The sequence below is a fragment of the Thamnophis sirtalis genome, unplaced genomic scaffold (genome assembly GCF_051295495.1).
Source record: "Thamnophis sirtalis isolate CommonGarterSnake01/CBP01778 unplaced genomic scaffold, rThaSir2_p1.2 scaffold_10, whole genome shotgun sequence".
Taxonomy (NCBI): Eukaryota; Metazoa; Chordata; class Lepidosauria; order Squamata; family Natricidae; genus Thamnophis; species Thamnophis sirtalis.
In genome coordinates, this window is record NW_028261390.1 from 41,668,878 (window position 1) to 41,693,226 (window position 24,349).

The 24,349-nt window shown below is 34.7% G+C and overlaps 1 protein-coding gene across 2 annotated transcripts in view; it reads left to right on the forward strand.

Annotated features, from left to right (window-relative positions):
* The window catches only part of SEC24D (SEC24 homolog D, COPII component), a 57,071-nt gene that overhangs the window by 12,981 nt on the left and 19,741 nt on the right, over positions 1-24,349 (forward strand). For both annotated transcript variants that reach the window (XM_087724450.1, XM_087724449.1), the window contains exons 6-10: positions 1,433-1,554; positions 2,729-2,840; positions 5,995-6,122; positions 19,933-20,071; positions 23,194-23,309. In XM_087724450.1, the coding sequence (XP_087580576.1) occupies positions 1,433-1,554; positions 2,729-2,840; positions 5,995-6,122; positions 19,933-20,071; positions 23,194-23,309 (617 nt within the window). The remainder of the gene's footprint in view (positions 1-1,432; positions 1,555-2,728; positions 2,841-5,994; positions 6,123-19,932; positions 20,072-23,193; positions 23,310-24,349) is intronic.

Here is a 24,349-nt window from a genome sequence, read left to right on the forward strand (position 1 = left end):
ACATAGAATTAACAGGCTGTAATTTCTGTTTTGAAGATGGGGAAGGGAGTAGCATCTAATGAAAAATGAGAAAAGCATCTAAGGTTTATTTTTTTTCCTGTCCATAGATTCTTTGCTGTATGTGGCATAGTGAACAGAAATTGGCTAAGTATGACCTATAGAGCTAACTCTAGACCTAACGTGTTGACTAGACTGCAGTATAGATCAAACTTATCCCTATTGCTGTTTTACTTGAGATGTGTTCCTCTTGGCCTTGAAACATTGGGACCTTTTATGAGTTCTGAACCCAGAGACAAAATGCTTGAGTGATGCAAAATGGGACATGATTTCCCCCCCACCTTTTTATAGGCCTGGCAGAAGAGGAATTAAAAAAAAATAGGTATATGTATCCAAGGCGTAACTGGACCATCACAGAACGTGTAGAACTGTTTAAATTGGGCCTGTGAGATGGATTTGTTATCCGTAAATAGTTTATGTTGTCTTTGAATGCCACCATTTACATGCCTTAACAGTTAGTATATTTGAGCTTTTAAGTCTATATGATCCACCTAGAGTTGCTCTTGCAGGATGACCCCCCCATACAGATTAGTTAAAAATTAGTGGTGGGTTCCTACCAATTCAGACTGGTTTGGCTAAACCGGTAGTGGTTTGGCGGCTTGGGTTGCTGGAACAGGCAGCGACCCAGGTCTGCCGCGCCTCTGAACCAGTTCCCCGGGGCGGCGGCGCTAGTGCCACCATCTGGTTTTTCAGTTCTGCATATGTGCAGAATAATTTTAACTGCATATGAGCGAACCGGCAGTAATGCCTGCTGGAACCCACCCCTGGTTAAAATAATATGTTTAACAGTATTACAGTAAAAATAATTGTTAGGGAGATAGCAGTTGGCCGGTTACCAGAATATTGTTGATCATACACTAAGAAAATGACCTTTGTTTGCTGGATTATCTAAATCAGATGTCCATAGGATGAATAGTTTACTGATAGGTAGCATGCATGTCGAGCAAACACACTCACCAGCACAAAGGAGAGAAAACAACTTTGAAATAGAAAATTCAATAGTCAGCAAGATTATCCCATGTTTTCATATTTGGATAACATCTCCTCCTCACTGTTTTTAAAGAAAATAATAGAAATATTGGAAAGCATTTTAGTTTACATATGTTAAACCATTCTCTCCTTTGTTTTTCAACATATTCCATGAAATATTCCCAAGAGATCTTTATTTATAGAGATCTCTCTTTATCCTTCCTCATCAGATAAGAGAGAAAATAGCCATGTCTTGTTTGGAGTATAGATTTTAAACAGGGAATAGCTTTATCACTTTTTTTTAAAAAAAACCTCCTTAACAAAAGTCAAAACAGATAGAAAACACAGGTTATAAAATAAAGTTATGAATATTGGTGAAATTATTACATTTTCACATTTTTTGCAGGAAATTATGGTCCTCCAATGGCAGGGGGACAACTGTCTTATCCAGGTGGTCTTCCCTCAGGTCCAGCACAATTAGCTGGACCACAGCAAAGAAAACTTGATCCAGATTCCATTCCAAGTCCAGTGAGTAAGAATTTCATCCTTTTGGTTCTCTGGATGTGGCATGCAAGCTGTATCACTGTATCATGTCCCAAAACTTCTAAACCTGGAATTTTCATTGAAGTGCTTAGAGCAGGGGTGTCAAACTGGCAGCCCTCAGGCTGGATGTGTCACGTGCAGGTCACCCCCACCCAAGCTCTGTGAAGGGGAAAAACGTCGCGCAATGTCACATGATGGCAAAGTGACACAGTGAGTTTGACGCCAGTGATTTAGAGTAGCCGAAAACAAAATTCCATATTATTTTGAATATTCTACTCAACAAGCTCTTGCTTCCTTGGTTTTTTTTATCCTAGGACCACAGATGTAATTTGAGTGCTGATACTTATCAACTGACCGACTATATTTTAAAAGCACAGGGGGTAATTTAATAAATAAATAAATAAATAATTCAAACAACTATGCAGGCAGACTACAAAAAACATTACTAAATTTCCTCTGGAATTTGGTTGGTATAATTCCCATTTATTTTCAAGATGTATGAATGAAAAACAAAGCAGCAAGCATTTTTACTAGCTTCTGAGATAAGACATTAAAAATAGTGGAGTTTTGTTCTGTTGGCATGCTCCCACTCACTTAAAATGTTCAGATGAGATCTTTGCATTAACCTAGAAGAATTTTCTTGGTTTATTTCATTCTAAACTTGGAAATGTACGTAATTCTTATTATCCTTTTTTTTAAAAAAAAACAAAGTTCCAACTTTCTTCTTTTACCTAGTGTTAAACTTTTTTGTTGTCATTTAACTGCTCATTTTATTTTGTTTATTGTAATTTTGTGATTACCTGCAGAAAATCCCTACGATTGTCCATACTTTGTAGAGCTGAGGAGAACAACAAAAACTGTTCTTGAATATATGCTTGAATCTTAGTATCATGGGTGAAAGACGGGTGGGAGTTTGAATCAATTACTGTACTATTATAATGCTTAAAGAAATTTTTGAAATATATAATGTTCTTCATTTTTTTGAAATTGCATTGTAAGGTTTCTTCCAAGCAGCATCAAAACCTATTGTTTTCTTGATCTATAAAACCTGCCTTGATTTTTGAACTGTGGTAACATGTCTGTAAACATTAATTTAAAAAAATTAAAGTCTGCTTCCAATGCTTATATTGTTTATTTTATTATTTATTTTATCCCTAAGATTCAAGTAATTGAAAATGATAAAGTTTCCAGAGGAGGTCAGACCTATGCTACCAATATCAGAGGTCAAGTTCCTCCTCTTGTTACAACCGATTGCCTGATCCAAGATCAAGGTAAATAGATAATATCAGTGAACTTGAATTACAATTTGTATTGATTTGAATATTCATATTTAATTTCTCTAATATTTGTTAAATTGATCTAGAAGTCAAAATGACAGTACAATGTGTTAAAGTTTTTAAAAAAAATGGTGAACTCATGTTAATGTAGCTTCTTCTGGAAATAACTTAATGTAGTTGCATAGTAACTTGGTTAAAACTAAGCTTTAGTGAGAGAGAATTCATTTTTTTTCACATTCCTTTAGGGATTTAATATTTTTGCAACTGATTCCAAACTTCATGGTATAAAACGTAGTGTTTTCTTGGTTGCTTCTATCTTGGAAAGGAGCTCTTGGGCAATTCTTCACTCCTATGAGTGTTCAAATCTTCTCTGTGAGACTGAAAAATTTCTTTAGCTTATTGTAAGGTGACCAGACGTCCTGATTATGGTGGGACGGTCACACTTTATAACAATTTTTCCCATTTCCCGCTGCGTTTTTAAAAAGTCCCGATTTTCTGGCTTCATGTTGAAAGCCCAGTGGATTTGCTTAAGAAATCCTAACCGGGGCAAGACAAAAGACATCCTGTCTAATCCCTCTCTCTGTCTCAGTACTTTCATTGAATATATTGAAACGTTAAAGCAAAAAAATGGAAAAAACCCCGCCCCTTTTACTCACTTTTATAAGAAAAAATGACCAAGCACCATAGAGCTGCAGGAAACAGAGCTGCCTAGAGTAGTAGCAACTGTTCCTTCCTGGATTTCCCGGATGGGAGGGGCACGGAGTTTGGAGGTTTGCTTGTGTGGGAAAAAATGGTGGCTTCTATTTTTCTTTGAAAAATATTTCCCTGGGACTATTTCACCATTTTAATTTGCTCAGTTCTTTGTATTAACATCTATATCATTCTGGGTTGACTTGGAATGTCTGCCTGCTGGTAAGTGAGCTGGCTTTTTTTCTTTTATTTTTTTAATGTATTTTAAAATAATATTTTATTTATTGTGCATAGGATTTTTTAAAATAGTATTATTCTGTGTGGATTTAAGTTAAGAACTCCCTGTTATTAAGCTTTCCTCAATTAATCTCTGAGTAGATTCCCACCAACTTCAAGATCCCAAGGGCACATCTTGGAAGCTACACCTTTGCTTAGTTTATAGATGATGCCTTTCCTTAAATATGAAAATGAATACATTGTTCAAATGTGTACATCTCAATAGAAATGACTCTCAGGGGTGTACAACAATCCACTAAAATAATAATATAAAACAGTAATTACAAAAACAGGAGCAACTGTTATGAAAATTATTATTAAAAAATAAAGAATAAAAATGGAGTTATTAAGTCTATTAATTGCAGCAACCACAATACAATACCTCGGTCCTTCTTTTCATTAAACTAGACATACCCAATTCCAAGGAATTAAAAGACGCTTGCTCCTGGGGAGGAAAGCTATGGCAAATCTAGACAGCATCCTAAAAAGCAGAGACGTCACCTTGCCAACAAAAGTGCATCTAGTCAAGGCTGTGGTTTTCCCATTTGCAATGGATGGCTGTGAAGGTTGGACCAGAAGGAAGGCTGAGTACCAAAGAATGTGAAAAATGGTCATCAGTCACTTTTTTCAATGCCATTGTAACTTTGGTCACTATACCACCTTTCTTGCCACAGTTCTTAAGTGAATAACTGCAGCTGATAAGTTAGTAACATAAGTGAATCTGATTTCCCCAACTGACTTTGACTTTTGACTTTGTCAAAAGGTGATTATATGACCCCAGGACACTGAAACCATCATAAATACGAATCTGTTGCCAAACATCAAAATTTTGATCATGTGACCATGAGGATGCTGCAATGGTCACTAAGTGTGAAAATGGTTGCTAAGTGTGAAAAATGGTAATCAGTCACTTTTTTCAATGCCATTGTAACTTTGGTCACTATACCACCTTTCTTGCCACAGTTCTTAAGTGAATAATTGCAGCTAGTATTTTGTATTTTGGATAGAATCTTTTTTTAAATTTGTCTAAGACAATTTAAAAAAAGATTCTATCCAAAATAAATTGAAGTGAAACTATTTTTAAAAATTCTATGCACAATACTTTGAAATATATTGTGCATAGAATTTTTAAAAATAGTTTTACTTCAATTTATTCTGTGTGGAATAGTTTGAAATGTTTTACTTCAATTTATTCTGTGTGGATTCTTTTTTTAAATTGTCTTAGACTATTTAAAAAAAGATTCTATCCAAAATACAAAATACCAGCTGCAGTTATTCACTTAAGAACTGTGGCAAGAAAGGTGGTATAGTGACCAAAGTTACAATGGCATTGAAAAAAGTGACTGATTACCATTTTTCACACTTAGCGATCATTTTCACACTTAGCGACCATTGCAGCATCCTCATGGTCACGAAATCAAAAGTTTGATGTTTGGCAACAGATTTGTATTTATGATGGTTTCAGTGTCCTGGGGTCATATAATCACCTTTTGACAAAGTCAAATGGGGAAACCAGATTCACTTATGTTACTAACTTATCAGCTGCAGTTATTCACTTAAGAACTGTGGCAAGAAAGATGGTATAGGGACCAAAGTTACAATGGCATTGAAAAAAGTTACTGATGACCATTTTTCACACTTAGCGACCATTTTCACACTTAGCGACTATTGCAGCATCCTCATGGTCACGTGATCAAAATTTTGATGTTTGGCAACAGTTACAATTTATATTTGTAAATTGTAGTTGTGTTGAAATAAAAAAAATTACAATACTATTTTTGCGTTGTATGAAATTTTTTGTTGCTCCGTATAAAATTTTTAATCAAGCGCCCCCCCCCCCCCCCCCGGTCAAAGGTGTCCCTCTTTACCAATCTGAAAATCTGGTCACCTTAGCTTATTGAGAGAAACTGTACTAGGCTTGGAAAAGAGGAGAAACCACACTGGAGGAAAAAAGGAATTTTTACTTACATAGTTCTGAATTTCACCCTATTAGGGTTTTGTTTTTTTGTTTTTTTTGTAGAGAAGCACTAGAAATTTCAACAGAACCTAAGTGGTTTTATTGTTAGGTTGAACTCAGTCAAAAGATATTTATTTTGCATTCTTTGTGAAGGAATATTCTGATTTTAAGGTCAAAACATAACTGTTTTTATTATCTAACATTGTCACTATTTGAATTATTCAGGTAATTCCAGTCCTCGTTATATTCGATGTACCTCTTATTGCTTTCCTTCAACTTCAGACCTAGCAAAACAGGCTCAAATTCCATTAGCTGCTATCATCAAGCCTTTTGCCAATATTCCAGCAAATGAGGTAAGTGAGAAAGCTGATTAAAAAAAAACCCCATTGCTTCATAAATTACCTTTTTAGTGATTTTACATGTAAAGATTATGCATCTGTTTATAGCAAATCAGTATTACAGGAATGAATCAATAAAACCAGTTGTCAAGCCCAGTGATTGTTTATCATGGAGCAGCTGCAGGAGTTTGTGAAAATCTCATGAATTCTTCCATTAGCACTGTGGAGTTGATTCACTATTTAGGATTTCCACCTACTGATTGTGTAAATTTAATGTAAAGCTTTACATCTATGGCCTTTATTTGTGTGTGTGTGTGTGTGTGTGTGTGTGTGTGTGTGTGTGTGTGAGAGAGAGAGAGAGAGAGAGAGAGAGAGAGAGAGAGAGAGAGAGAGAGAGAGAGAGAGAGAGAGAGAGAGGAGAGAGAGAGAGAGAGAGAGAGAACATCCATAATAGTTACTTCTTTTATGCATAGTTCTTGGTTCTTTTGTATAATCTGATCAATCTGGCATGTATTCAAAGAGCTGTTTTACCAACCGTTAAGTTTTTATTTAGCTGATTAATATTCAGCATGAATCTTACATATGTGAAATACTACAATACATATATTATTTGTAGAAAAATCTATATTATTAGAATGATATGAAAGTTCTATATCTTTACTCCAAAGATATAGAATTTTTAGAGTTTTTAAAATTTTTATTTTTAATATATTGGAGAATGTATAAATATTTAGGTAGTTACAGATGTTCATGAAGATTTTTGATAAGTTATGTTGTTTTATTTATTCAATTTGAATGTGCACACATCTCACTTAAGTGATTCTGAGTGGCTCACAGCTATTAAAAACAAAAATCAGATCAAGTTAAACAAGCATATAAAAATCATCAATATACACATTTTACAAAAATAACCATGATAAGTGGCAAAATCCATCCCTGTATCTCACAATATTGCAAAAACTGTAAAGTGTAAAATGGCAGATCCCCAGGCACAGCTAAAGAGCCACGTGTTCCTAAGGACTGGGAGGGTTGGGATCAATCTATGGCCAAGGAGATGAAATCTTGCATGAGTACCGTGGAAGAAAAGGCTTACTTCTTACATCTCTCCCCTCCCCCCGGCCACTGTTTTATAGACAGGATCCATAACTTGCTTCTCCTGGCAATCTTGATGGAATGGGTAGATGTAAATGTAGAGAACGATCCCTCAAATAAATCAGTCCCACATCATATAAAACCATATATTACCAGAATCTTGAACTGAACCAGGAAGCATAATGACAAGTAATGCTGCATGAAAACAAAGGTGTAATATGCATTGATTAAAGAGTACACATCTGCCACATTTTATGCTAGTTGCAGCATTTGGAAGTTCACTAAGGGCAGCACCATGCATTACATTAATTCAAGAGTTGACCAGGATAAGAGCGAATATGAGCAGGGCCTCCTAATCCAGGAATGGGCACAACTGACACACAACACAAAGTTGTGCAAAGATTCTTCCAGTCACAGCAGCTATCTGCTCTCTGAGCAGGAGCTGTGAGTCCAGGAAAACCCAGATTGCATATGCTATTCCATTAATTGCAGTGAAGACAGTTAGGATTTTTTTGGCAGAAATTCTTCATATTCACATCCTTGTGAGTTTAGGCAGATACATGCATAATCCACAATTGGTCTAAAGAATCATTTCACTGTTACGTGACATGTATTCCAAAGGGTTATATATTTTGGGATTATATTTAAAGTAGTTATCTCAATTTAGCAAGAAATAAATTCATTAAAGACTCATAAGCATTGAATAACTGTTAAAACATCCTCACATTCAGAAGAAACAGAGGAGGAATGTTTTACTCAAATATTAAGATTTTCAGTGTATAAAGAAATCAGTGAATACCATGCTCTTTCTTTTACTTCTGGGTTTACAAACTAATTATAAATATTTGAACATAGGTTGGAGTAGGCAAGCTAAACAGAAATAATTTTTTAGGAGATGATGTTATGGCAACCATCAGAACTGCTACACATAAAGATATATAACTCTGTAGTTTGGGAAACTGTTTTTGCCCTTAGGAAATGTGATCTATGATATTGCTTGTTTCCATCCAAGGATATAAAAGTCTAGGGATTGCTGAGGTTTTTATAAGTGTATGAAGAAAAAAAAATCAGGAACTGATTAGTTCTGGATATTTTGGACAAGATTTTGTCCCAGATGTTACTTATGCAGATGGTTTCAACCTTTGGAGGGGCTATGCGAATGATAACAAATTTAATCAATAGCCAGATTCAAGACAAGAGAATCTTAATGGGACAACTCCACCCATAGTAAGGTCATCCAAAGGAATCTATTGAAGAGATACAGATGGAAAACCCAAGTAGGACAAAAAAGTTTGGTATCAAGCCTCAAGATTTATTAGCTGTGGAAAGGAATCTTTCTTCCAAGAGTTCAGGTATCTTGGGATCTCATAAATGGATGTGGAATGAGTCCAGAACCAACCACAGTGGAGCTTATTTTAGAAATTCACTTTCTCAAATCTGTAGTTCACCAAAGGTATTTTTGGGGCTTGGAATAGCACTACCTTTATTCTATGAACTGATAGAAGTCCTTTAAAAATTTTTTTTAATAATATTTTTTATTTATATATAAATATTTTGAAAACAGTGTATTGTCCAGGCATTTCATTTTACCAAAAAAAAACAATAAACATAGTAATAATGATAATAATATATATAGTAATGATAGAAATATTAATAGTTATATTAGCTTATTTATAATCATGTTCATTATACTAGCTTACTTATACTCATAGACAAGTTCATATTTTACGTGCACTTAGCAATAATCTTTTTTCATCTAACCTCTTATGTCTAACCATTGATAAAACCTATCCCATGTTGAGTAGTACTCTGTATCTCCTTTATCTTTTATTTTAAATCTTTTTTTAGAGAAGATTTTTCAGGAATATCAAACCACCAACTGAAATCCTGGTGTTGACATTTAGTGATGTCAGTAAGACACTATACTGTTGTGACTGCTGATTGTAGCAAATATAAAAAAGGCAGAGTTTTCCTTCAGGATCATGAAGGGATGTTGATGCCAATAGTTCACAGTTTCAGAATAGTCCGAGATTCAGATGTATATGACCAAACTCTTAGAAAATATATTGCAAATATTCTCAAAGTATCTTAATGGACTGGAATAGTAGCCACAATATACAGACCACCTTTTCCAGGTAACATTGTAGAAGTTTGAACTATTTAGTAATAAAATGTAGACATATAATGATTAAAAACAACCTTCACAATTAATATCATCCAGGCAAAACATTCAATCTTAAAACATTAAGTTTCAGTAAGTAAGACCAACTGGCTCCCATCTCCACCCACATCTTTAATAAATCTCTAGAGATGTACTATGTTCCTTCTTGCTTCAAATGCTCTACTATCATCCCAGTGCCGAAGAAACCCTCTATCAAGGAACTGAATGACTTCAGACCAGTTGCTCTGACATCTGTTGTTATGAAGATCTTTGAAAGGCTGGTGCTGGCCCATCTGAAAACCATCACGGATCCGCTGTTAGACCCCTTACAATTTGCCTACCGAGAAAATAGATCAACAGATGATGCTGTTAATATGACTCTGCACTACATCCTACAACAGTTTGAATCTTCAAAGACCTATGCAAGGGTCCTCTTTGTAGACTTCAACTCAGCATTCAATACCATCATTCCAGATATTCTTCTAACTAAACTAAATCAGCTAGCTGTACCTGACTACACTTGTAAATGGATCATAAGCTTCCTAACAGACAGGAAGCAGCAGGGGAAGCTAGGCAAAATCACATCTGATACCTGTACAATTAGAACAGGAGCCCCACAAGTCTGTGTGCTCTCTCCACTTCTCCTATCTCTCTGTACATATGACTGCATCTCAAAAGATCCCTCTGTTAAAGTACTGAAGTTTGCAGATGATACAACAGAGATTGGTCTCATTGGAGACAACGATGAATCTGCATACAGACAGGAGATTGAACAACTAGCCTTGTGGTGCAACCAGAACAATCTTGAACTAAATATACTCAAAAATGTAGAAATGGTGGTAGATTTTAGGAGAAATCCTCCTATACTACCACCTCTTATAATACTAGACAAATACAGTATCAACAGTAGAGTCCTTCAGGTTTCTAGGTTCTATCATATTTCAAGACTTAAAATGAACGCCTAACATCAAAAACGTCATCAAAAAAGCACAACTCAGAAAGCTCAAACTGCCCAAAGAGCTGCTGATTCAGTTCTACAGAGAAATTATTGAGTCTGTTATCTGCACCTCTATAATTGTCTGGTTTGGCTCTGCAACCAAACAAGACAGACACAGACTTAAGCAGATAATTAGAATTGGGGGGAAAAAACCAATTACCATCAACTTGCCTTCCATTGAGGACACTATACAGCTCTGCACACCAGAACAACAAGACACAAGAACAGTTTCCCCCCGAAAACTGCTACTGACTGGCATCTAGTAGTCCACCAAAATTTAGAACTGGAGTCTCCTTATTTTAATTGCTCAGTGCCTACTCGGTATCTTAACTGCTTTTCTTTCCATTCATCACCAATCAGCTGGTTAGATCAGACCTTATTTATTTATCCAGTACCGACGATAATTGTTAAATAAATGTGTTTTTTCTAAGAAATATTTAAAAGACTTTGAAATGAAATGATATGGGAAGGCAAGAACAAATAATTGTCATTTAACATAGTTATATTATTTGCTGTAAGGAAAACAAACAGGAATTTTAATGCTTTTAAAAATAAACATGTAGGGTGGAGATGTTAGTTTAATTGGATAGTCCCACATTTGTTAAAGTTTTATTTAGTAATCTATGACTGTGGAAAGTTTGAAAAACACTGCTTTAGAAGAAGTGGAAAGGTACTAAGCATAAAAAATATTGTAGGCTTTACCATGTTTCTAATAGATTTCTTCAGTGTGTACACACATTATTGCTTCTTATCCAAGACTATAAACAATGTTCAACTTTATACACATTAGTTGGCTGTCACATGCAAACATCTTGCCTACCACACTCAATCTATTACTGTTTCTTTGAAGAGAGAAGATTTATGGTATCACAGGGACTAATTCTCTATGGTAACAGAGTTGTTATTCCAGCTGAGATGCAACAAGAAGTACTGGGGGGGGAATCATTTAGGCAGCTCCAAATGCACAGAATGGGCAAGAATATCTCTTTTTGGCCATAGATGAGTCAAAATCTTGAACAGATTATAGTAGGTTTTGTTTTTCCCCACAAAACTAACTTTCTCACCAGAAGAAAAATGTGATAATTACAACAATGCCAGATAGAACCTGGAAGATAATTAGAGCTGATGTTTTTGATATAGGAGGTTGTAATTATTTAGTTGTCATGGGTTATATTTTTCATGTATCTATAGATTGCAAGTACTAGCAGGTTTAAAAACCAGAACTATAGGCAACGAACAAGAATAAAAATAATGGAATTATAAAAATAAACTTTTAGACGATAAGTGGATGAGATTATTCTGAGGGATAGAAGACATTTGTGCCTAGTCCACAAGAACTTCTAGAGATGGCTTGTGAAATAAGGTAACCAACTGACAAAAATTCCAAGACTGAGTTATACCTCCACCCGCTAGAACAGTTATTGTTCTCAAGTGAATTCTAGAACAGAATGATCTGAAACTCTACACATTGTAGAAACCAGTTTATGTATATTATTTATTAGGTAAGAATGCTGCTCAAATACCATTAGAGATGATTGGAGATCTGTACTGCAGCATTATAGAAAGCATTAAGATTTATTTTTGGGAGTTACATATAATTCATGTCTTAAACAAAGGAAAGTAAGAGCTGAGAAATACAGCCTTCTACTAGGAAAAGCAGACTGAGGATTGGATGCAATTGTATGTCACTGTAAATAAACTAAATGTTGCTTAAACCATAGAGCAGTTTATAAAGAGCAAAGGAAACTGAAAAAATGAAGCTGTCCATTACAGAATTTACTGTAGAGTTCTGTTAGCCAATAAACACACCTTTTTCCTGATGGTTGACTGTATTGTCAAAGCCTTACCCTCTGCTGCCTGTTTGACTACTGATGCAATAAACCTCACCTGGGACAATGGTTTTAGGATACATGCATAGGCCTGGGGGAAATAAGTGAGCATTCTATTCCCCAAAACAGCAGGTTTCAAAGCAGTTATCAAAATTGTTTTGTTACTAGAACCCACTAAGAAGGAACTGCCACCAGGATAATGGCTGATTAGCTTAAACATATTATACCAACAGAACCATGAAATAGTAATCAATACCTTTAGTATTTAGCAGTTGTACTGACTCTCAGTTGTGATATGTTCAGGATAAATTGCAAATCATCCATTTTATTAGCAATGCAAAGAAAACATAAGACAATAGAATACACATTAAGAGATACATGTGATCTAACAGTCATCAAGTAACATTATAAATTCATGCAGCCAGGCATGCAGAGACTCTTCCTTGAATTGGGTAGAAATAATGTATAGAATTTTAGGGAGAAATTGAAGTTTGTAATTTTATATTTCATTGTTTTGTCCCTGTTGATTTCTTCTCCATTTTGGCAATTCAAGCTGTTTTTCTTTTCTGTGATCTGTGAGGAATATTCATAAGTTCCTTTCTTCTTTCTTTTCCTCTTATCTTTCCCCTCCTTTCCTTTCTTTTCCTTCCTGTCTCCTTTCCCCTCCCCTTTCCTTTCCCCTATCCTTTCCCCTTTTTCTTCCTCTCCTCTCTGCTCCGCTCCCCTCCCCTCCCCTCTCCTATCCTCCTGTCCCATCCCCTCTCCTCTGCTTAAAGCAATGTAATTGTTTGACAGAATATATTTTTAGCAAATTATTGCTTTAGCAACAGATCATAGAAACAAAAGCCAACAGCTAACATGTTTGTCCAAGCACTTTGCACGTTGCTTTTTGGAATGTATTAATAATATCCAGAGTTGGATAAACCAGATGATCTTTGTTTAACATTAAATTTGCTTGTTATTATTACCTTGGATAGATGATTTCTTTTTATAGTTTAGAAATTTCCCTGTCTTCTCCGTCTTTTTAATCTTTGCAATATCTAGAAAAATTATGTTATTTCAATAAGTGCTCTGTAGTAAATTAATATATTTTGTAATTCTCTAATAGTTTTTAGAATTACTAATACAGATTGTAGAAAATTTAAGCAGATGCTTGACTTTTAAAAGCTTCTTCAAAAATGTGGCTATAGTAAGGAATATGGTTGCAGTTGGAGGTGTGCAACCATTTTTAACTTTTTTCAGTGGGAACTGCAGGGAATTGGCAAATTTCCCACTGGGAAAAAATTAAAAGTTAAATACATGGAGTAGAAATACCTAATTTTAAATGGGTTTTGTTTTGTTCTAAATATGTTAGACAATGGGACTTTTTTTGGATAGGCTAGATTTGGTTGAGAAGAAGAATTAATATTATTGAAAATTACAGTAGCAATTGAGGAGCATTGTGAGATGGTTTCCATCTAACTGGGGGAAGTAGACAGATCACTGTTATTATGGGTCAGAGTTGACACAGTGTGGGATAGTAGGCAGACTGTTCTAGGGAAAGGAGGGTCAATATTATACTGTCAGTTCCTATTTCCATGTGGTGGATCCAACCCCGCATCCTTATTGTCAAGTTGTTAGTGACCTTAGCCTTAGATTTTAGATTAACAGACTTCTGATAGAAGTATGACAAACTAAAATTGGCTCTGCAAAAGCGGAACCAATAGCCTCAACCAACACCATGGAACTGGTGAGCAGACTGGTTCCTGGGAACCATTCTGGAAAGAGAGAAAATGGGAGATCACACACACAGGTACCCACGAGGAGATGCAAGACTATAGTTTTCCTCAAGTTTAAGCACCAGAAACAATGAGATTAGCCATCTTCTAACTCTGGCAAGCAATTTTAAAGGACTGTCAAATAGACACTTAAATTTGGATCGTCTGTACCAGGCATCTCATAGATCTGGATAGTTTGCTGTGGTGAATTTCCAAGTGACTTGGCAAGAAATTGTATTGATTGCATTGTAGCAACTGTCAACAGGAGAAAACTTGGCTTCTTTCTATGGAAATGGGAGCAGCATATCATTCTCTAGTTGCCAAAATTCAGTAATCATAATCGTTATAAATTCAAGAACATGGCACAGTGCAAACTTTGACTTATAACCTTAAGGGACGTGATGCAATTTCTTAAGTAGAGTTCATTGAGTTTGAATAAAATTGAATTTTTTGATTTTTCAGAAATCATGACGTTGTTTTAATAAACAAAAACTATCTCAATTATTTTATATACTGTATATATTGTACCTTAAAAATTTAAATTAACTCTCGCTACTTCAATAGTTTGGCTTAAAAAAGCCATTTTAATGAATTTTTATAAAACTTAAATTGATTCTGTAGAAGTGATACTTTAAAAAAAAACCAATAATTTTTAAGAAAATTGATTCCCGCCTCCTGTTATGGCAGGACTGGGCATTTCACAAGTCTCATGCAGTCCCTAGCATGTCTTGATGCTCTATTAAGTGTCATCTTGTCATAGAAATTTATAATGTGCATGAACTAACCATTTGTCTGAAATGATGCAGGGTCTCCTACTTGAGCAGGGTGTTGGACTGGAGGACCTCTAAGGCCCCTTCCAACTCTTGTCACTCTGTTATGTCACTAAATTGGCATTCTTATTAGTAAAAATAATTGTATTTATATTTTCAGTGAGGGCAAAACACAATTGCATCTGCTCTTTTTTGCTGAGCAGAAAATGCAGATTCACAACATGTCACTGTCAGGTTCCTCATTGGAGCTTGGCAGTAAATCACAGGTTTTCCATCACTTTTTAGTTAACTTGCCAGTTTGACTTGGATAAATCTTAATCATCTTCCATAAATCATATTACTGTCTTCTTTTCACTAACAAGGAACAAAGGAGAATATGATTGTAGAATTTTAAAGCTTTGTAGTCTAAAAATAACACTAGAATGATTTCTAGAATAGATCAATGAAGCACAGAAAAGTTTCCCTTTTCTCCTCTTTCATTCTTGGAAATTAGCCAATATGGTGCATTCAGCAGAAACTAAATACTTATTTTCCAGGACTCACAAAAACCGTTATAAAAGAAGCGATGACCAGATACATCAGATACTATTTCTATGTATGGTCTTCTAAATGTCAGTAATCTAAATGTCAGTTCAGTGCTAAGTGGAAGCTATGAAAGGCAGAAGACAAGCATGAAAAAAGCACTTTGCAGTCAATTATTTTCATGACCTTCTGACAACAAAGTTAAAACTGCTTCTCTGATATTATGGCAGTTTACCATATGTTTTGCATATTAGTTTGTTAATTTTTTCTTTCCAGTTCCTTTGTTCTGATTGCTTCTGGTCCCCGACATTTTGCAGATCCATTGTCAAGTGATTTGATATTTGTGTTTTTATCATTGGTTAATCCTGACTGCTGACCTTCCCTTGATAAACAGCACCACCCAACTTCCATATAACAACACTTTCAAAGTAAAGAATGTCATTGGTATTCTAATATGAGCACATCCTGCTTGGTTACTACGGTTATTAGAATGGGTGGGACTCTGAATATGTCATACTTTGGCGGAAGGAGACTGGAACTAGAACTAGTACTCTTGAAATTAATGAATCCCTATAGGATGTCAGGATAATTGTTGAAAACAAACTTTATTGTTTATTTATTAAATGTCTATGTGCCCATCTTCCCTACAAGGTAAATGTGCTACAGGCAATTTGTAGAATTCTTTGGTCATCATGATTTGTGGAGAGGAAAGAAAAGATTAAAGTGAGCAATGTAGTCTTTCAGAATTTCAGAAGCCAGATAATCCATGCAGGTACAATGCTGGGTTTTTATTTTTAAGTTTAGATTAAAGTTAGTTGTGGTTATGCTTTGGTATTATCTGTTTCATTCCACAAATTTTGGTAACGTAATATAATTCTTGGTCATGTAATATACTGCGCATTAGCGATCTACCAATAAAGACCAGCCTTGTAATTGCTATTGACTAGAACCAAGTACATTCCTTACTTTGTCACAAGATAAAGCAGCCATTAAATACTTAAGTCTATTATTTGGCTCTATTATGTAAAACTTGCTGAATTCAGAATTTGGATATTTTACTGTGAAAATCTTTTTAAAAATAATGGCATCATATCTATCTATCTATCTATCTATCTATCTATCTATCTATCTTTCTTTCTTTCTTTCTTTCTTTCTTTCTTTCTTTCTTTCTTTCTTCTATGCTATGCATCCCCCTTGACGATTTTGGATGGGTTACCTATTTAGGTAGAGTACTACAAACGAACCACTGCTGAAAGTGACTATCAATACATTCACATTCACAGGTGTATTTTGTTCCTCTAGCATTAATTTGTAGCAATTAATAACAGGTAACTATAGTCAAAATAGTGTTAACTGGTAATGGAATGTATAAAATTTTCATTTTAGTTAATGGCTAATGTCTTGATTGGTTTGGCTTAGGAGAACCTGTTTTTTCTACCTTTCTGATTTTATGATATGTCGGTAAATATTGCACTCCTTGACAACTGCAAATGTATTGACTTCCCTGGTTTGTACCTTGTTACCTGTTGAATGATACAAAAGCAGAGAACGGAAATTTATTTAACAGTGTTTAATACATACAAAGACAGACACACACATAGATATATACCGCATATATTATATATATTTTATATATCCCACATATATTGTATTGTGCTACATACAGCACCTGGTTCCTGATACAATTTTCACAAATTTCATTGGATTTGCATAATATATATGGTATCACACTAATAAAATACTTATTCTCTTTATTCAACTGGTACAAAGCCACAGAAGAGATCTTAAATTCCCATAAACTGGTAACATAACTCTATCAAAAGAATATTTGATAAATAATGCATCTAAAATCAACTCAGATCTTGGTCTGCCAAGAGTCAAACACTACTTATTTGCCCCAGAGTTAACAAAATATTTGCTTCGACTAGATCATTCTAATTAACATGTCAACATTTTAAACAATACACTAAATAACTTCATGAAACAACATCATCACCCACACTTTTTCTCTAACAACAGTCTAGAGAAATCACAAAATGGGCAATGGAAAATCTGGGATAGCAACATTATATATCATATTGACAGTTGCTTTATTATTACTTTTGGACTTCATTAGGAACAAATTTGAATTAATTAATGTTAATACTGAATGTGTTTTTCAGTTATTAACCTTAGCACATTATTTTCTTGTAAGGCAAGTGAATAACATTTATTTGGTCTTTCTCAGCCTCATTGGATTTGTATTTTAGCATTTAGGGCGATTGTTCTGGTACTGCAGTCAGCACAAATCTGTTGCTTATTATGAGTGTTTTATCTCTTTGGGGCACAGTGACCTCTACAGATAGCATGGAGCACAAAGAAGGTTTTGCTTAGCTGACTCATTGCCTTTTCTTATTGTAGGCAATTATAGATGAAATCATACTTATATGACCTTCTCAGTTTTATTTTAAATAAATTGAATAAAATATTGCATTTAAAAATAATAAAATTAGTGCATATAATCTAATGTTAGATCAGGCATAAAAAAAACCCTGCCAATCTCTGTGTTGTTTTCACTTTGAAATGAATTAGCAAGCATGTTTAGAAAATGAATTGCCATAAATATAAATAAGTGAAATTGTTGGAAAAATTATAGTAAACAGTGCTAATTTAAAACTATAGAGGCATTGGAATTTTTTTTAGAAAGGAATGACATTTCAGGCAACAAGAATTTTTTAGTAATTTTTTGAAGAATGTGGATTTGATATGAATAGTTTTCCAGAGGAAGCAGTATGCAACAGAATGCATTTCCTTTGAAATGTATTGTTCTTGGGAGAAATAGATGATTTCTGTAATGTTTGGTCTTCTGGTTAATTTGTATATATAAAGTAAATAAAATCATTGATGAAGTAGTTCTGATGTCCCCCCTCCCCGCAAAAAAATATTAGTTTTAATTATATTTCAATTATAATATTTCTTTGCAATAGCTGTATTTAAATTCGGTACTGCTGACAATTAAAAAGGCAATACCATTCTTAAAAACATTCATTTGGTAAAACCAAAATGTTATGTTGCTAACTTGACATCAGAGTAAGTATAAAGATATCTTTTCCACTTCTAATAAGAAATCATTAGAAAATTCTATTTTGTTTTGATTTTATTCAATCTGTCTGTAGTGGCATATTAGACACAGGCAAGCAGATTAATATATCTGCAGCCTGTTAACCTTAACCAATGACTTTTATGAGTATTTCTTTGCTGATTTGAAGAAATAATTCATGAAAGATAAATTGCTCACAAATTATTTTTCTTAACATAGCCATGTTTCAATGCAAAACAATTTCATTGAAAGAAAAGGTAGATTAAATAATATAATGTTCATAAATCAAAGCAAATAAATAATTGTGTTAATGACAACACCATTTAACATTCTTTGACCAAACTACTGGCTTATTGGACACAATCCAGCTCAAACAGTCCAGTTTCATGTATTTTTATTCAAAATAATTCTTGCTGAGTTTAGAAGACTTTATTCCTTACCCTGTGACTTTCAGTAGAAGGAATTGTGCATGTTTATCTCTTTTGTTAATTGCTATAGATTTTGAAGTGGAAAATGTTCAAAATTGACTATTCAAACCAATTTAAAAATCAACTTTATATCTCCTGCTTTGAGATAATAACTTGTAGTTGCTGCTGCATCAGTTATCTGTTGTGGTCACCTCAGTTGGTTACCCTTATTCTTACACTGGCATGTGAGAAAGAGACACTTCCCCTTCATACAGAAATGTGCTGTATGTCTAGTGATTAACAGTCTAAATGAGCGGGGGGGGGGGAGAAAGAATTTTAATACTCCATCCCTTGGCTTTCTCTAATCTATTGAAGTAAATTTTTTAGTGTTCTTTGTGCATGTAATGTACTAAAGTTCTGATAAAAAAAATCAGGAGCCACTGTGATACAGTGGTTAGAATGCAGTATTGCAGGTTAACTCTACCCATTGCCAGGAGTTCAGTCCTGACTGGTACAAGGTTGACTCAGCTTTCTATCCTTCCAAGATCGTAAAAAGATCCAAATTTGTGATGGCAATATGCTGAGATTTGTCAACTTCTCAGAAAGTGCTGTAAAACTCTATCAAGTGGTATATAAATGTAAGTGCAATGGCTATTGCTATTGCTATTTATATATTCATAAGTGCATTGCACATTCTTAGTTGAAACCTTGTCATTACTTTGGCAATTATTTCCAAATGAATGTTGTCACTATGTTATACTATGCAATTATATACAATTAGTTGCTCTAATTTTTGTTTACAGTGATTCACCCCAAAATTAAGTACTTTCAAATCACATTCATTTTAGTGGGAAAGATTTGTACTGAACTCTCCCATAAGAAAAGCTTGAGTGATATATGATTAGTGAACTAGTTTGGGTTAGTTAAGGATAATGTAATTTTTAAAAGCTTTTTTTTTGCATTGTGAAATATTGATGGATGCACTTATATTTCATATTGATTCAATTAATCAACAAGAACAGTACGGTAAATTACAAAATATTAAAAGTACTATGAGGAAAGCCCATAGGATTCAAATTCAGTAAGAAAACTGGCAGTTTAAAAGCTCCCTCATATCAACATGAAACCAGTGATCCTTCAGGTGTAACTATCTATAGTTGGGACACTGACCTATTCAAGTTGCATCACCATTTTTTTAAAAATCTCTGCAGACTCCACTTTATTTGGTAAACCATGGGGAAAATGGACCAATTCGATGCAATCGATGCAAAGCTTACATGTGTCCTTTCATGCAGTTCATTGAGGGAGGAAGAAAATATCAGTGTGGATTTTGTAACTGTGTGAATGATGGTAAGTAACATTGGTTTTCTGGTTGTTTTTGAAATGATAGAAAACTCATTCTCCAAAGAAATTTTAAAATAGTTAATTTAAAAAAAAGATACCTAGAACATTTTTCTTTCACTTTATTCCAACTGGAAATACTGTTTCTTAAAAAATGTGTCACTTATGTATAAATTTCATCTAATGTAGATGAATGTGTATATCTCAGTTCTTGCAAATTATGACTAGTTCTGAGTTTTGCAATTGTTAAAATGGAGCACCCCAGACCAAAAAATTGATTTGCATTCATTATTTGTTCAAATATAGGCTAGACAATATATTTCAGGGATTCTTAATTTGGATTCATGAACTGAGTACATGTTGGACATGATGACATAATAGGCCCTTTCCAACTCAGTGGTTCCAAATCAGGGGTGTCAAACTCAAGGCTCACAGGCCAGATCCGGGCCACAATGTGGTCGGATCCGACCTGCAGGGTCATCCTGGAAAGTGTAAGGAGCCGTCCTGCGTCGCTTTGACCCTGTCTACCCACATCGCTTTGGCCCAGTTTACTTGCATTGCTTTGGCCCGGTCTACCCAATGCAAAGAGGAAACATGCCAGCAGTTTGGGGAGTGGTGTCAAGCTGGCCATGCCCCCCCAGTCAGCCACGACTGCCCAGCCCCCAAGGTCAACCACAACCATGATGTGCCCTCAATGAAATTGAGTTCCAGAGAATGAAGGAATAATTACTTTTAAAAGACCAAAGGAAATGACGATTCATGCTAATCGTCTACTCATGTAAGAGCCATTGGAAAACTCTGCTGAGCTTTCTTCAGTCTCTGCCCTATTCTCTTCTCAGCATCTTTTTATTTCTATTCTAATATGAAATACACATTACAGTCAAATTTTATGCCTGATTTTCCAAATGTGTATTTTTTGTGCATTACCACAAGACATGTAGGTATAAAATTGCAATCCTGAAGTAAGAGTCTGCATCCTACCAGGTGGAATTGGTATTTTGCTTAAACATTTTATTTCATATGAACTGAAATTTTGAATTTGTCTATTGAAAAGATTCCAGCATGCTCCTTCATCATTGCCTGATTGAAAGTAGAATTCTCAAAGCCTCGGATTATCCTGGCAATTGAAAATGTGCAATAGAGTCGCTCAGCCTTTGCTTTAGGAATTATGTGGAAATATTTCATATTGAAAAGACATAACACAAAACAGCCTATCTACAACCAAAGCTAGAAATCTTTGTAGTAAGGCTTCCCCTAAGATGTATAGATACACATACTGGGTATGCTCAACAAAGATGAACAGTAAGAACAGTTAATCTTTTTTTAGAAAAGTACTTGATTTTTTCTGTAAGACCACATCCGTAAATAATAGCTGTGAATTTTATACTGTGTAAAATAGGCAAGCAGGAAAGGAAAGATATTATAATTAAATCAAACTGTTTTCTATATAGATTTAAATACATTTTGAACCTCTTAGAAAAGAATAAATATTAAGGACTTTGCCTCACTTTATATCAGAGTACTACCATGGTTAAAATATCCATTAATTTTACTAGGCTTGGAGTTGCTTTGAACAGTAGATGCCATGCCATATTTGTCCAAGTACAATTGCATGTGACTCATAAATACAAGTTCCTGAACTTCTGGCTGAGTCCCAAAGCTTTGCCAGAATGCCTTTTTCAAGAGGCTTGCATCTAGTTGGATTTCCTCAGCTGGATCAAAGTGTCACAGAGCTTTCCCTAATACAGTAATCTTTTCAGCTGTGAAACATGAACCTTAAAAGACTTATGCCAACTCTTATTTGCCTCAAAGCTTAATCTGTGGAAAGAAAGAGAAGGCAGTTGGCTGCTGGGACTGTTTATTCAGCAGAAAGTTCTCACAAATGTAGCAATGAGCTATCAAACATTTAGATTGATATTGCCATTTACAAACAGTCGCTTGCATGCCTGCAATATTCTTTTTATTGTGCTATTTTTTTGCACTCTGATTTTCATCATAAGCAGGAGAACAATGTCCAGTCTTGTGGAGAAATTGATGGCCAAAGTAAAATAATAGAGATCTTAGTTCCAGATTCACAGTAGCCTCCCACTCAGCTGCTAAGAAGTGAGATACAGATGATATATTTGTTTTTGTAGCCTAAAGTGTGGTTCTGAGTTAGAACTGAAACTTTGCATGTGCAAAGTGTTTGCTGGGTTCATAACACAAAGATATATTGTGCACTAATGTGTATTGTTTGAATGTTGGAAGAGGTCAGATGTTTCTACAGAGAACAGTTGTTTTCACAGCCATTATTTATCTATGTTATTTACACATATGAAATAATACAGTGTAAGATATATTGTTCCAGTATATTTTTTGTATCTTGGCTGGTGATTTTTTTTTCAATTGCTGTCTACTGCCAGCAAGCTGCTTTTCCTCAAGGACAGATCTAAGGAAAGCCCTTTTTCTTTTCAAATCTTTAAACTCTTAATTGTACCAGATAAGCAAAAATGTAGAGGCAGACCCTCTTTACTTTTCCTACAGAGAACAAAAATCTCTTGGGTTCTTTTGAGGTGCAGGATCAGTCCTTTTCCAATACTTTTAAAGGCAATCCAAGCCCTCTTTTTTTCCTTCCCTCCCTTTGCATTTTAGCATACACTAAAGGAAATGCACTTACCATATTGAAAGCTCTGCAATGGCTATTGCAAGTGTGTAACATGCAAATGCTGGCGTAACCAGTAAGAAACTTCATGTAAGTGGTCAGAAGGAAAACAATATGAAGAAAAGTAACATCAAAGGTAAAGGTTTACTTGTGTGATGTGTACCTCACTGCCAGTCAGCATATTGACAGACTGAAACTCTCTTAAATCATAAAACTGAAAGATGTGTCTGAATTAGATTGGCAGAAAGAATAGAGATGAGACAAGTAAAATAAGTCTTTTTAAGGTGGATGTATTTGGTTGGAAATGTGAACTTTTATTACAAGTGGTTTCATCTTTGCCAACAATTGTAAAGCAAAACCAATACAAAGAGTTCCATCCCTTTCAACACTGTTCCTTTCATGTAAAATCTATTGCATATCAGGTATTAGCACTTTCAGAACAATGGTTCTGTTGAACAAAAGGAGAAAATAATCCTCTCTCTTTTTTTAGTTCCTCCATTTTATTTTCAACATCTGGATCACATTGGTAGAAGAATAGACCACTATGAAAGACCAGAGCTATCACTTGGATCATATGAGTATGTTGCTACTTTAGATTATTGCAAGGTAAGTGGAAAAAATTGTAACACGTGCTAAATCAGAGATTTACAGATTATATCTGTAGAAAGAGTACAGCCTTATCTGTATGTTTAAAATTAAAATCTATACCCAGAGCAATATGAAATATAATCCAAATAAATACATGGTAAATTATATTAATACAATAAAATTTTCCAATTTTTTCCTTAAGAAATTTCTTTTGAGGAAAAAAAAATCCATATTTAGTTTTTACAGTTGTATAATTCATCTGGTCATGTTGCATGCTTAATATGATTGCCAAATTGGTTCTTTTGATTTTTTTATATTTGCACAGAACACTATTATAAATTGTCTCACTTCACAGAATGCACTAAGTCTCATACAATTAATTGGGCATAAAACTAACCAGGTTTATCCATTTTTATTGAATATAGCCACTATACTTGCAACCAGATAACCTGGTAAGATCAGTTCCCCCAATGATATGACTTGGAATCTCTGATGTTTCAAAGCACATCTGTAAAGGGTCTGGTTCTCCTTTTTGACCACATGAGTAAAAAAGTATGAACCACCTGCGTGATATGACTGCTAAGAGCCAAATGCTAGGTTGGGTGCCCTAAACAGGAACCATACAATCAAGATCAATGTAACTGATTGTTCTGCTCTGCTCAGTTTTCAGTTCAGGGCACCTCAGTTTAAAAAGGACTGTGGCTAGTTGGAGAAAGTGTAGAGTAGAGCTACTAAGATAGTGAAGATTCTACGGGGGAGGGGGGACCATTAAACAAGGTCAATTCAAAAGTATAGGGCAATAGCCATATCGTTTGATGGTGCCACCTCCCACTGATGTGAAAATTTGGATTTTTTAGAATGGTTTGGAAGAATGGATGTCATTGTCCCATTGTCCCATGTTTTATAATCCTGAGCCAGTCCCTACAGTCCTTAGCCTTAGTCTAAAACCAGCCCAGTCCATTAGGAACAGTTAAAGGATGTGGATATGTTTAACCTATAAAAGAGAAACTGAGGAGAGATACAATAGCAATCTTCAAATCTTTTCAAATCCCCATCAC